We start from the raw sequence: 14,828 nt of genomic DNA, 5'->3' as shown, positions 1-14,828 counted from the left end.
TAATATGTATTGGTATGATGAAAATCCCCTTTGGGAACAAATTGGAAAGATTAGAAAGTATAAAAACTAAATTGTAAATTTCTCTTGTTTCCCAAGAGAAGGGTAAAAGTGTATTATTCAATACACAAGGATGTGTAAAACATAAAAGGGATAAAGAGGTAATTTAGCCTTGTAAAGGTACTTTGGTCTTTTCTTGAAAATTTTATATTGGAAATAATATCGAGATGATAATTTGATATATGAAATTTATTCGACCATTTGAGTCATGCGTTGGAATAATTATCACAATTTTTAAAATTTTGGGCTTGAAATGTTGTTTATAAACTTTAAGCTCACTTGAGTGAATTAAAAAAAAATTAAAGAAGCAATCCCCATCAACTGGTGTAGCCAGCAAGTCCTCCTCTCCCATGGAGTCTTCTTGCTTTCTTGCATGCTCAAGCTTTTCTTGAAATTTCTTCAAAAAGTTCAATACCCATTTTGAGATTTTTGCTAAAATACTTGAAAAATCATCTCTTACTTTCATTTCCATCATCAATGCTCAAAATTTAGCCCAAGGTTTATTGGTTTTTGAGATAGAAAATAGAAGCTTGAGAGAGAAAGCTTTGTAAAGGTTAGCGATGGTGTTTTTTTTACTTATCCAAGCTTAGTATTTGAAATTTTTTGTTTGTGAAAGCTTTGAAAGCTTACATATTAAAATTTTTATTATTTTCATGAATATGGAAAAAAATGTGGTAATGGTGAAAAATGGATTTCTAAGCAAATTTGAGGGCGGAATCAAGGTTATAGAGGCATGATTATATGTTTTAGAGCATCCGAAATGTAAGTATCATAGTAATATTTTTGTGACAAATTTGAAATAATTATATAATGAAAATTTGTAGATTTTATGGCTAAAAAGTAATAAAATAGGTTGTTATTAGGTTGTGCTAAATGTTTGAATGTGGGATGACATATTAATCAATGAAGTGATTATGAAACTTTGGTTGCCATGGAAGTATAAATAAGTGTGTTTGATATGTAGAAATTATGTTTTTAATGTAAAAATGCAAATAATGTAATTATGGTCAAGAATGAGAGTAACAAATTAGTTCATGCAAATTGTTGATAAAGTCGACACAATGTTAAAACATTATATTTTCCATGTAAGGGACACAAATTAATTGAGATTGTGGCTTCCCTCGATTTGAGGCTATTACATGAAAATGGGCATAGGTATAAGGCCTAAAGAAATGTGTATTGTACATATGATGTCTAATGACCACCAAATAAGAAATGTAGAAAATATGTTATGCTTCAATTATATGAATTTTTATGTGTGTTGTATACAATGAAAAATATGATACACAATGTGCAAATGTGAAAATTTTGGACAATGGTGGATATACGTAAATATGTTTATAATATGCCCAAGTAGTCTTAGTGAAATGTTAGGATATAGTTGGAAGCCAATTAGATTTTATAGCGCATTTGGAGTCCTAATTATGGAGTTCTGAAGCCTTCAAGTTTAGCACTTCGGTGCTATCTCTTTAGTGTGGTGGTGGTTTTACATGTATGTGCGCTATATATCACCTTTTAGGTTTTGTACTTTGGTGCATCTTGGTGTGGTGTGTTGAATCTGGTGCCCCAAATGTAGTATATTCGTTTGTAAAATTGTAATTTTTCCGAACATATTGGTTAATAAAATAAATTCATTGATATACTTTGTAAATTTTTCCTCATATGAGTTTTGCACACAAAGCAAAATGGAAATAAATGTTACTTATTGATTATCTAACGTTTAACTGATATTCAGCGGTACTACATGGTTGGATTGTAGTACAGAAATACAACTTATATTAGTAGATAAATATAAACATGTCCTTAGTCTAATCGAAAATGAGCAAATCGATTGAAAGACTAATATGTCGTCTATCAAGTCCAGTTGAGGTGATGTTTTGTCTTGAGCATCAGAGCGGATGACTTTTAAAAGATAGAGACATAGATGTGGCTAATTGGACGACAGTTCGTTAGACTAGACCTAAGAAGAATAAATACTGAATTCATTTACGAGTTTATTCACTTGTAACTTTCATAGTGTGGCATACCTAAATCTTGAGTGGGTGACGGACTATGTATATGTGACTTGTACACTTTGATGTAAATAAAAAACTAAATTCAAATAGATAAGGAACCAAAAGCTGGTGCATTGGGTGTACGACTTTTGCAATATGTAACGTCATTCACAACAATGAAATTCATAACTAAATGATATTCTTCATAGGCACTATATGATTGATGAAAATTAAATGTTGTTACGGGTCATTCGTCTTTATGATGAATGACATGATTATTATTTATAATTTCATGAAAGAAGATGTAATGGTTACCATGAGATAAAATAAGATCATATTTGGGAGAATGGATATTATTCCAAAGAGATATATCCTATGAGGGTAACATACTTATGATAAGATTATTGGACGAGCACTGATCAAGTTGTTTTTGTAATGGTATGTTGTTGGCGAGAGAGGTTGTTGGAGTAAACAAGTGATAGTCAGACGCAGAGGCGAGTCAGATGAAGATTGGTGCTGAAAACTAGGAATTTGTGGCTACTTATATGGGACGTAAGACGATCATACATGGAAACTTTTCTTGTTTGGTAGCCATGAAAATGACCTCATCATAACAAACTGATTTTCCGTAACTACACATACTCATGACTTTGCATTTGTAACTCACTTGTTCATCGTGTCATTGGCCAAACTTTTCTATAAGCAACCCAGAAATCTAAACCATGGTTCCAACTTTATCAAATAAAACTCACCCCTTAAAAAGAAGACATGAATCAAGTAAACTTCGATTGTTATCAAGGATGGTGTAAGAGATGTTTGTTTCTACTTCGATTTTAAGTAGAGTAGATACCACAAAGCGCAAAGCAAGAGATCGATCAACACATTCAACCAAGTTTGAAGTAAAGACTAAAGAAAAGCATGGACAAGAGGCATTCACATATGAAATCCTCAAGAAGCAGAATGCAAAGCGAATGTCAAGAAAAAAGGCAGTGTTGTAACTTTTCCAAACTTGATCCTATCACTGGTAATGCTTCATAGCCCAAGCATGTCGCCCTCCTAACCACCTCTTCTTCCTCAGGGGTCTAAATCGTTCTTGATGTTGAAGGTAGTGCGAATCTCCTCGACTGTCTTCCCCTTTATCATGTTGGCAACAGTTCGGCATGTCAAGTCCAACAAGCTCTCTATATTCAAAGAGCGGGCCGCCTGCAAGCAAATCCCATTCTCATGATATTAGAAAACAACCAAGATTCAAGAACGGAGGAATAGTAAATTGGAAAAAGAAAGAAACTAACCAGAATGAGGTCGAAGAGGGTTTTTTGATCAACCTTGACAAAATCATCATCCCATGCCCTGAGTTCGTCAGCGGAGATGTTTTCCTTACCAGTGGCGGCATCTACGTGCTTCTTACCGTAGTCGAGAACCTTGGATAAGATGTTTCCGGTGACGCCAGGGACAGGGATGACTTTACCGGGGCAACTATTTTCGTACAAGTTTTTAATCGTCGGAGACTGGAGTGCAACCGCTTCCTCCACCTTTAAAATCTCCCCGTCGGAGGTCCTTAACTTTATCTTCTTCGATGTTGATCCCATTGTTTTCTTCTACAATTTTCTCACCACAAACCCTTATCTTCAATAACTAGAGTAACAATAACAGAAGAGCGTCCTTCTAAACTTTGGAGGGACGGATATATGGTTAGTTGCACGTATGAATTCTTATATAATAATATTGACGGAAATTGGATCTCATTTATTTAAAAAAAATGGTTATAAGATTTTTAAAATTTAATTCCAATATTTATTTTTAAAAATTCAATTTTAGTGGTTTGATGTTGTTATTTTTTAATAAAGATTTTATTATTTAAATTTTATTATAACTTTTCTTATAAATTTTGTTTGGAATTTTTATAAATTGTTTAATAATTTTTAAAATTTAAAAGGGTTTAATTGATTTTCTTTTAAATGTTTATTTTGATGTTTTTTTGTACCAGGTATGAATCAATCTAATTTCTGTAATATTGCTAGTCGCTGTGAAACCGATACGAATGATATCAATTAGATACGCATTATTATTATTTAGTTCCACCTGTCGACATCCCATGCTAGCTTTAAGCCTTCAAGGACAGCTCGAGCTTCTACTTGGAAAATTTCAATCATTCCTATTCTCATTCCAAATCCCACTAGCCATTCTCCTTCTGATCCCCTAAAGACTCCACCTACAGCCGCATGCAACCAATTCACCGAAATCAACCCATCCACATTGATTTTGATACATCCAGGAGCTGGGGGTTGCCAATGTTTCTGAGTCATGGAATTACATGCCCAATGCTCTATATGTGCACAAACAAACAGCGATTTTGTCCAGGCTACAGCCGAGGCAATTAAATCTCGATTGCTGCTACTGGATTGATTGAAAACAAAATCATTGCAACTCTTCCAAAGAAACCAGCTTGTTATTGAGAAAATTTTGGCCCAATCTCCATCAAAGGATGACAACCTACCTTCATTCTTGACATTTCATGTAAGCCATCGTTCGAGCGGTAAATTAAAGAAGGAACTCCATGTGTGAATTGGTAACACAGCTTTCCAGACTGTATCGCAGATTCCACATCACATCCACAACGTTCGCAATGGGAGAACGCTCGTTCCTCATTAGTTAATAGATGACCACGAGGCAATAACCAAAGGAAGACACAAACTCTCTTTGGTGCTGAAACCTTCCAAATGGGCCTGTCAAAAGCAAATTGATTTGGAATGTTAGGGAGAAAGAGATTTTTATATGATTCAGCTATAGAGAAATTCCCTGCTGATGACCACCGCCATGTAATGTGATCTAGTCCGGCTTCTTTCGATGGGGTCATACAAGCCAAGATACGATTCACAGTGATTCTGGGAAGTACCGAGAGAAGCCATTGAACATCCCAATTCCCCTCCATTGTTAATATGCCACAAACACGAAGGGATTCATCAAATGCTCCTTGTCCAGTAGAATGTTGTTTTAAAGCACCTAAATTCCATACACACATCGTTCCAGAAATTAACCAACCTACCGTCTCCTATAGACCATATAACACCTTTCTTGACATCATCCCAGACATTTGAAATCGAGGGCCAAATGTAAGAGCAGTTACTGCGATCAATTTCAGTCGGTATAATCCCATGGACATTATATTTGTTCCTCAAGACCCGAACCCACAAACTACCTGTATTGACAATCAGATTGTATCCCAATTTGAGGAGAAAAAGCTTGTTTTGATCTTGGATCTTTCGAATCCCTAGCTCCCATTCACTATTGGCAAACAACAATCATTCCAGTTAACAAGTGATGATCTCAAACCTGAAGAAATCGACCCCTACAAGAACATACGAGCTAATTTGTCAATTTCCTTGCAAATAGTAATGGGAATACGGGTCGTAGTCATAAAATAATTTGGAATCATAAGTAATACTGACTTGACGAGAGTAAGATGACCAGCTAGAGAAAAATTTCGTGCCTCGCAACCATTAAGTCTACTTCGAACTTTATCCAACGCGAACTGAAAAATATTGACACCAACTCTATTATGAAAGAACGAAATGCTAAGATACTTCCCCAAATCCGGTACTTTGTTAAAACCAAGATTACCACATAAGTTTGTTGCAACCTCATCAAAAACATTGCGGGAAAAGAAAACCTGTGTCTTTTGACTACTAACTCGGTGCCCAGAGTAATAGCAAAAAGTATCTAGGATATTATTGAAACAATCCACTCTTTTCTCATCGGCTCTGCAAAAGAGAACAAGATCGTCAGCAAAAAACAGTTGAGATATCGTCGAACATCGACGAGAAAGTAAAAGAGGTTACCAATTCTTTCCTTTAATCACAGAATCAATCAAATGGTTGAATCGTTCCATGTCCAGAATGAAGAGATAAGGGGAGATGGGGTCTCCCTATCTTACTCCTGCAGAGGGGAAAAAATTATCTGTTATATTGTCGTTCCATAAAAGTTGCACCGAAGTCGATGAAATACAATGCATGATAATCCCAATAAAAGGAGCTGGCAATCCAACATCAATTAGTGTGTCTTGTAGGAAGTCCCAACGAACCCAGTCATATGCTTTTTCTATGTCCACTTTTATTGCCATCCATCCCTTTTGGCTTTTCGTTGTCTTCGTCATATCTATCGCCTTCTGGGCAATAATAATATTGCCTAAAATGCACCGAGAGGGTATGAGACTTGACTGATTCTGTTGGACCAAGACTTGCATAACTTGTTGGAGGTGAGCCACAATTGTTTCGTAATGATTTTATACAAGACGGTGCAAAGACTAATAGGTCTATATTGATTAAGGGACTCCGCCCCTAAACTTTTTGGTATAAGAACCAAGAGAGTTTGGTTTAAATGTTGGTCCAAGTGCCTATGTATACACTGTTACCAACTGTATCTCAGTTTGCTTGATAAAATTTTGCATGGAAGCCATCAACTCTGGGCCCTTTAGGTGGCGCCATGTTATTTTTACTCACATGATTTCTCTCGCCTCTATCTTTTCCTCGATTTATGAGTTTTTTTTTCTCTCCACCGGTTCCTTTTCTTTTTATAGTTTTTTTTTTCACAATCTCCATTTATTCCTCCATTTCTCTTCTTTTCTACCTTTCATTTTCCATCTTCTTAATTAATTCATTCTTGTTTCCAATTTCTTTATGCTTATCACCCATCTCTGTCCTTTTTTTGCACTTTCTTAATGAATACTCTTGATTTATTCTCCATCAAGTGACCAAGAAACAACCAATAACCCACTTATTTGGTGTTGGCAACCGTGATCACCATCGTGCTTCGCTAGCCTCAAGCTTAAAAAACAATACCCGAAACTTCTATTTAATCTCATCTTTTCATATTTACAATTCTTTTTTAATATAAGTTACTCCCATATGTAAATCTATAAAAATATAAAGTATTGCAACAAGTTTTGCATACAAATTCACAAAGAAATTCTTGAAGATGGAGTTACAAGCACATGAAATGGGAACAAAGAGGAATTGTTAATGTTTCAAGGCTGCAATTGTTTTTTTTTTTTATAAAATAAGACTAAGTCTTAGGGAAATTTGTTAGCTTATTAGTAGAAGTAGCAATTTGATTTTTTTTTTTGTTGAAGTTGTTACTTGGGACTTGTATATAAGGGTTGTTTTGTTAATCAATTAAATCATCCCTTTCATTTATAAATTTTTTATGTTTCAATTAGTTCTTTGCTAAACCAACAGTGGTATCGAGGGCTATTTTTCTTGAGGGACCTGTGAGAAAAGTTTTGTGAGAGTTCTGAGAAAAAATTTGAGAGATACATTTCTGAGGTTTTTGAGGAAAATGGAATCGAGATCGAGTAACATGTCAGTCTTAGCCCCACCTGTGTTTGATGGAGAGAATTATCAAGCATGGGTCGTGAGAATGCAAGCATACATAGAGGGTTGTGATTGTTGGGAAGCTGTCGAGGAAGACTATGAGGTGACTCCATTTCCCAACAATTCAACTATAAACCAGATCAAAATGCACAAGGAGAGAACCACCAGGAAGGCTAAGGCAAAGTCTGATATTTATGCTTCGGTTTAACCAACCATATTTAATAGAATTATGGCTTTTGGATCAGTGAAAGAGATATGGGACTACCTCAAGGCTGAGTATCAAGGAGATTAGAGGATCAAGAGCATAAAGGTGTTGAACTTTATCAAAGGATTCGACAGGCTACAAATGAAAGAGTCTGAGTCAATCAAAGAATACTCGGACAAGCTAATAGATATTTCCAACAAGGTAAGAGTTCTTGGGACTAATCTCTCTGGTTCTAGACTGGTGTAGAAAATACTTGTGTAACAACCCTAACCCTTATTTGTCGCCGAAACAGAGTTACAAAGTATTACCAGACTTTTCAAATTAAATACAAACATTTCATATACATATTAGAAACCAATCATAAATCATTCATATTGTCCATTGTATGAGCCCTCGAGACCCAAAATATGCATTAAAAGTAAATCGGGACTAAACTGGAAACTCAAAGAATATTTCTCAAAATTTCAAAATTTTTCTAAAGTGCAGAGGGCACACGCCCGTATGGATCACAAACACGCCCGTGTCTTAGGCCATGTGGGCATTTGATGTAAGACACACGAGCGTGTCCCAGCACGTGTCTATGCCCACGTAACTCTCTGACTTCGGTCACACGACCAAGTCACACGCCCGTGTGCTAGGCCGTGTGTTATGAAATTAAGGTGCAGGGGTCACACGCCCAAGCCATACGCTCGTGTGCTAGGCCGTGTGTAAATACCTGGGTATTCTGTTTCTCAATTTTAAAGATACAAGGGACACATGACTAGACCACACGCTCATGTGCTAGGCCGTGTGTTACACACGGCTGAGACACACACCCGTGTGGATGAAAGTAGGCCATTTTGAGGCCACATTTCTCACCCATTCTTGATTTCAACCTAAACACTTCAAATTTCATACTCATAGGCCATAACAAGGCCTACAGCACACTCAACTCAAGCTCTAAGCATGTCATTTTAACTCTTATATCCTAGCATGTCAAACCTTGCCGTATTAATCAAAACATATATTTGCATGCTTATATCATCTGTACCATACTATGACATTCACCAACATGCTTATAAACTATCCACATATATAAGTTTGCTTGGAAATATAAACAAAATGTAATTCATAATATTTACACAAACCAACTTTACTCAAAACCATTCCAACCCTATACATGCTATACAAACCATAGTATACATTGCAAAAACTACCGGAACAAGTTTGGATAATGTAGCTTGATGTGTTGATCTGATCTTCCAACCTCATGTTAATCTACAAGGACATTAAACAACACAAGTAAGCTTAATGAAGCTTAGTAAGTTCGATAGGTTAAACATAAATATTAACGAACCTACTTTAACACATAAACTAAATAAATTCATTCAATGTAAATTCCCTATCGACCACAACTTCAATCAATGAATATGTTTATTTCACACCAATACCAATAATAACAATAAGACTCACAATTTCAATTACATAAGTCATTTGTCAAATCTTCCCAAATCAAAAAACGGCTTACGAATATGAGTACATTATTTTCAGAAGCCCGAAGGCTGAATAGAAGCACATAAGTGCTAAACAAAAACCCATAAGGGTTGAACGGAAGCTCATAAGAACTGAATGGAAACTCATATGAGTTAAACAGAAGCTCGTGAGAGCTAAATAGAAAGTAAACATAAAAGTTTGAAAAAATACTGAACCCCGATTTACTTGGGTAATTTGTCGTCAATTCCTCCTTTGTTGTCTTTCGCCACACAACGATTGTACTCAAATCCTGCGTTCTATTTAAATTGAATATTCACTTCAAGTTTATAATTTAACAATACTCCATTTTTCAACAATATACTAAATGCATAATATCATTCATCAATTCATTATAAATATTAAATTTTAACCATACGAACTTACCTGGGTGAAATTGTAAGATTTATAGAAGTTTAGGGACTATTCTGCAAATTTTTCTTTTTCATGAGCATCTACAGGCTGTTGATCTAAAATATAAAATTATTCATTCATTAGCATATATTTTTCTTTCAATTCACTTCACAATTAATAACCTTCTATTTTTTGAAATTACGCAATTACCCTAACTTTTACAACTTTTGCAATTGAATCATTTAACTAGTTAGTCCATTAAATGAACTAATTTTTCTCAATTTATAATTTATCTAAATATTCTAGGCTATCATACATCCCTTACTAAATATAATTTAATACCAAACCCTAATATTTAACCTTTCCACAATTTGGTCCTAAAATCAACATCTAACAAAATCACTTTATAAAATCATCCCACAACAAAATTAAAGCTCTAAATCCATGTTATTTCATCAAAAACATCCAGTATTCATCAATGGTAATTTTCAAAATTCTCAATAAAATAAAAAATTAATGAAATAGCTAGTTGGACCTAATTGTTAAAGTCTTAAAAACACAAAAATTACAAGAGAAAGGCAAGAATTAAACTCACATGAAGCTAAAATATGAAAACCAGCTTTGAGAGCTCTTCAATAGTGTTTTTGGACAGAAAATTGGAGAAGAAATGGTCTAGAAACTTTTTGATTTTCAATTTGATATTTTAATTTCATTTATTTCCAATTTTGCCCTTTAATCACATCATTTTATTATTTTTTTGTGCTTATGCCACCTCAGCCATTTCTTAATTTACTCTTTAAGTCCTCTCTATTTACCATTTAAGCCATTTAATCACTATTTCTTTTAATTAGTAAGTTTTGCACCTTTTTCAATTTAGTCTTTTTTAATTAATTAACTATCAAAACGTTAAAATTTTCTAAACCCACTTAACCTAGGTTTTTACCACTCAAACCTAATAGTTTATTATAAAACATAAATTAGTAATTCAAAAATCTTTCTAAAACCACGTTTGACTCGTAAATACTAAATAATAAAATTTACAAGCTTACTCATCGGATTTGGTGGTCTCGAACCACTGTTTCCGACACCACTAAAAATTAGGCTATTACAACTCTCCCCCTTTTAGAAAATTTTGTCCTCAAAATTTGTTAATTGGGAATAGGTTCGGATATTGTGACCTCATTCATTCTTCTGTTTCCCAAGTAGCCTCCTCCAAACCATGACGATGCCACAATACTTTTATTAACAATACTTGTTTATTTCACAATTCTTTTACCTCTCGAGCTAAAATTCTCACAGGTTTTTCTGAATACATCATATTTGGCTGTGGCTCAATTTCACTATGAGGAATCACATGTGAATGATCAGATCCATATCGTCTTAGCATCAATACGAGGAACACATTATTTATTTTCTCAAGTTCAGGAGGCAAAGCTAATCGATAAGCTACAGGGCCGATTCTTTTGACAATTTCATACTGTCCAATAAATCTTGGACTCAGTTTCCCTTTCCTACCGAATTGTAACACCTTCTTCCATGGAGAGACTTTTAAGAATACTCGATCACCAGCCGCGAATTTTATATCTCTTTTTTTCAAATCTGCATACAATTTTTGATGATCAGAAGCAGCTTTCAAACTCTCTCGAATAATCCAAACTTTATCCTCAGTCTCTCGGATCAAGTCAACTCCTACTAGTTTGGATTCACTCAATTCAGACCAATACAATGGTGTCTTACATTTCCTCCCATAAAGAGCTTCAAATAGTGCCATTTTTTATACTGGATTGATAGCTATTATTATATGCAAATTTAGCCAACGGTAAATACCTTTCCCAACTACCTCCAAACTCGAGTATACAACATCTCAAAATATCTTCTAGAATCTGAATCACCCATTCTGATTGCCCATGAATCTGAGGATGAAACGCTGTGCTGAAATTTAGCTTTGTACCTAGAACCTCTTGCAGTTTACTCCAAAATCTCGATGTAAATCTCGAATCTCGATCAGAAGTAATAGATATTGGAACCCTGTGTAACCTTTTAATTTCAGATATATATAATTCTGCTAATTTCTCAAGTGTAAAGTCTGTTCTGACTAGAATAAAGTGTGCCGATTTATTCAATCTGTCAATAATCACCTAGATCGAATCTTTCTTTCTCAAAGTCACAGGTAAACCAAATACAAAATCCATCGTGACATGCTCCCACTTCCATTTAAGAATTATGCCAGGTTGTAATAAACTCGTTGGTACCTGATGTTCTGTTTTCACTTGCTGACAAATCAAACACTTAGCTACAAATTCACAAATTTCTCGTTTCATACCCGGCCACCAATACATCCGTTTCAAATCACAATACATCTTCGTACTACCTGGATGAATAGAGTACATGCTACTGTGAGCTTCAGAAAAAAATATCATTTTCAAATCCGAATTATTCGGAACACAAATTATGTTGCGATAACATAACATACCATTATCATCAATGTTGTACTCCGAACTTAGATTATTCTAAACCATCTATCATTTCAATACCAATTTTGGATCATCATCTTGCAATTCTCAGATTCGTTGAAGAAATAGAGGTTTTGTTCTTAACTCTGCTAATACAGAATCGTCTTCATTAAGAGATAAATGAGCGTTCAATGCTCGTAGTGCAAACAATGACGGCTTTCGACTAAGTGCATCCACAACCACATGAGCCTTTCTTGGATGGTAGTTAATAACCAAATCATAATCTTTCAGTAACTCTAACCACGGTCTCTGTCTCAAATTCAAATTTTTTTGAGTCATCAAATATTTCAAACTTTTGTGATCTGTAAACACGTAACATTTCTCACTGTATAAATGATGTCTCTAAATCTTCAAAGTGAATACAATTGCAGCCAACTCAAGATCATGTGTAGGATAATTTTTCTAGTGCGGCTTTAACTATCGAGAAGCATAGGCCACTACCTTTCCTGATTGCATCAATACACAACCCAAATCATTTAGAGATGCATCACTATAAACAACGTATGGTACACCCGATTCTGGTTGAGTCAAGACTGAAGCTTTCGTTAACATCTTCTTGAACTGATCAAAACTCTGCTGACACTCATCAGACCAAACAAATTCAATATTTTTCTGTAATAATTGGGTCAACGGTGAAGCAGTAATCGAAATTTTTTAACAAAACGTCAGTAGTAACCTGCTAAACCCAAAAAACTTCGCACTTCTGAAACATTTTTCAGAGTTTTCCAATTTACCATAACAGAAAATTTACTCGGATCAACTCGAATCCCATCAGTTGATACAATGTGACCCAAAAATCCAACCTCGTGAAGCCAGAATTCACATTTACTAAATTTTACGTACAACTATTTTGCTTTCAAAGTCTGTAGCACAACCCTTAAATGTTGTGCATGCTCGGATTCTGTCTTGGAATAGATTAGTATATCATCAACAAACACAACCACAAATCTATACAAATAAGGTTGAAAAATCTGATTCATTAAATCCATGAAATCAACAGAGGCATTAGTCAAGCCAAATGGCATTACCAGAAACTCATAGTGACCGTATCGAGTTCTGAAAGCAGTCTTTGACACATCACACTCTTTAACCTTGAATTGATAATACCCAGATCTAATGTTTATCTTCGAAAATAGTGCGGCACCTTTCAATTGATCAAATACGTGGCAAAGGGTATTTGTTTTTAATTGTGACCTTGTTCAACTATCTGTAGCCTATGCACAGTCTCCAAGAACCGTGTTTCTTTTTCACAAATAAAACAGGTGCACCCTAGAGAGTCATGCTCGGTCTGATAAGCCCTTGGTCTAATAACTCTTGCAACTGTACCTTTAATTTTTTAATTCAATTGGTGCCATACAATATGGTGTTACTGATATCGGAGCCATTCCAAGAATCACATCAATTACAAACTCAACTTCGCGATCTGGTGGTAAACCCGACAATTCTTCAGGAAATACACTAGCAAACTCATTAATAACTGGTTGCTGATCTAATTTCTATTCTGAATCCCGAGTATCAAGAATATAGGCTAGAAATGCCTCATTACCTTTTCGCATCAATCTCTAAGCAGAAAAAGCTGAAATAATTTTAACAATATCCTTCGGATTCTCAGACTCAACTGAAATTACCTCTCCCGTCTGACATTTCATATCAATCCGTTTCTGTCTACGATTTACTACAGTATCATGCATTGTTAACCAATCCATTTCCAGAATAACATCAAATTCCCGAAAAGGTAGCAACATCAAATCAACAGGGAATTCACATCCTTTCACTTTCAGTGGACATTTACGACATACTAAATTAATTATTAGACTTTCACCTAAAGGATTAGTAACTTGAATATCATAATCAGTAGATTCAACAAGTAACTTCTTTTCTGCTACTAATATAGTGCAAATATAAGAATGAGAGGACCAGGGTCAATCAATACATACACAATAACATCAAAGAGATAGAATGTACCAGCAATCACATCTGGGGTTGTAGCTTCCTCTCTTGCTTGAATGGCATAGGTACATGCAGGTGCTCTAGCCTCTGACCGAGCAGTAGTATCTTTCATTCCCGAACGAGCAGTCCTGGTGGCACAATTTTGGCTTGGACGCTTAGTTCTCTGAGAAGTAGCCAATTGCTTTTCTTTCTGCTCCTACTCCTCTTTTTGCAGTTAGGGACAATTTCAGATAAAATGATCAGTTGCTCTACATTTGTAACAAGCCCCCACTTTACTTATGCACTCATCAGGATGCTATTTCTTATAATATTTGCACTTAGGCTTAGGAGCATTCTTTAAAAACTCTTACTGTATTTTGGAGTCAATCCTCAGCTTTAACTGGATCATCATCTGACCTACCTCGAAATTCTTCGGCCCCACACTTTCTAAGTTTTTCAATCAGAGTACGTTTACTAGCTTCAGTTACTACAGGTGGTATAGTAGGGAGAGGAGGTTGTTGAGCCAAATATCTTCCCTACATGTACTCACTAACCCATTAGTTCATATATCTAAAGAACATGTTTTTAAGTTCTTGTTCTTGAGCTTGAGGGATCGGGACATTACTACTTGTCCTATGTTCAGAGGTCGGTGCTCTACTGTTGACCTCATCATGGTCAGCATGTTCAAATCCATCTGACATCTTTACAATCTATAAGAAAACAAATGTTAGATCAGATCATACACATCACACTACCGTAGATTTATATGGCATTTATGTCTAGACATTTTACACACTACATTCATTACGAGAATCAACTAAACCTAGCTCTGATACTACTGAATGTAACACATCTAACCCTTATTTGTCGTTGGAATAGGGTTACAGAGTATTACCGA

At 35.2% G+C, this 14,828-nt stretch overlaps 1 protein-coding gene and 1 pseudogene across 1 annotated transcript; both read right to left on the bottom strand.

The window, feature by feature from the left end:
• Positions 1 to 2,820: 2,820 nt before the first annotated feature.
• LOC107945065 (SKP1-like protein 1A) lies at positions 2,821 to 3,747 on the bottom strand (annotated as a pseudogene).
• A 7,002-nt stretch (positions 3,748 to 10,749) lies between these two features.
• On the bottom strand, positions 10,750 to 14,063 carry LOC107940463 (uncharacterized). Its single transcript, XM_016873896.1, has 2 exons — positions 13,967 to 14,063; positions 10,750 to 11,087 (listed from the first exon to the last, which is right to left on the bottom strand). Exons 1-2 carry the CDS (start codon positions 14,061 to 14,063, stop codon positions 10,750 to 10,752), a joined length of 435 nt encoding a protein of 144 aa, XP_016729385.1.
• Between the last annotated feature and the right edge of the window lie 765 nt (positions 14,064 to 14,828).

Source organism: Gossypium hirsutum, chromosome D12 (assembly GCF_007990345.1).
Source record: "Gossypium hirsutum isolate 1008001.06 chromosome D12, Gossypium_hirsutum_v2.1, whole genome shotgun sequence".
Lineage (NCBI taxonomy): Eukaryota > Viridiplantae > Streptophyta > Magnoliopsida > Malvales > Malvaceae > Gossypium > Gossypium hirsutum.
This window is presented reverse-complemented; position numbering and strand designations above follow the sequence as displayed.

Bases quoted from the DNA above. Each gene is read 5' to 3' on its own strand.
- LOC107940463 (XM_016873896.1), bottom strand. From the start codon at position 14,063: ATGAAAGATACTACTGCTCGGTCAGAGGCTAGAGCACCTGCATGTACC. The intron at 11,088-13,966 runs GTACATTCTATC...AATTGTATGCAG, and splicing joins AACCCCAGATGTGATTGCTG to ATTTGAAAAAAAGAGATATA.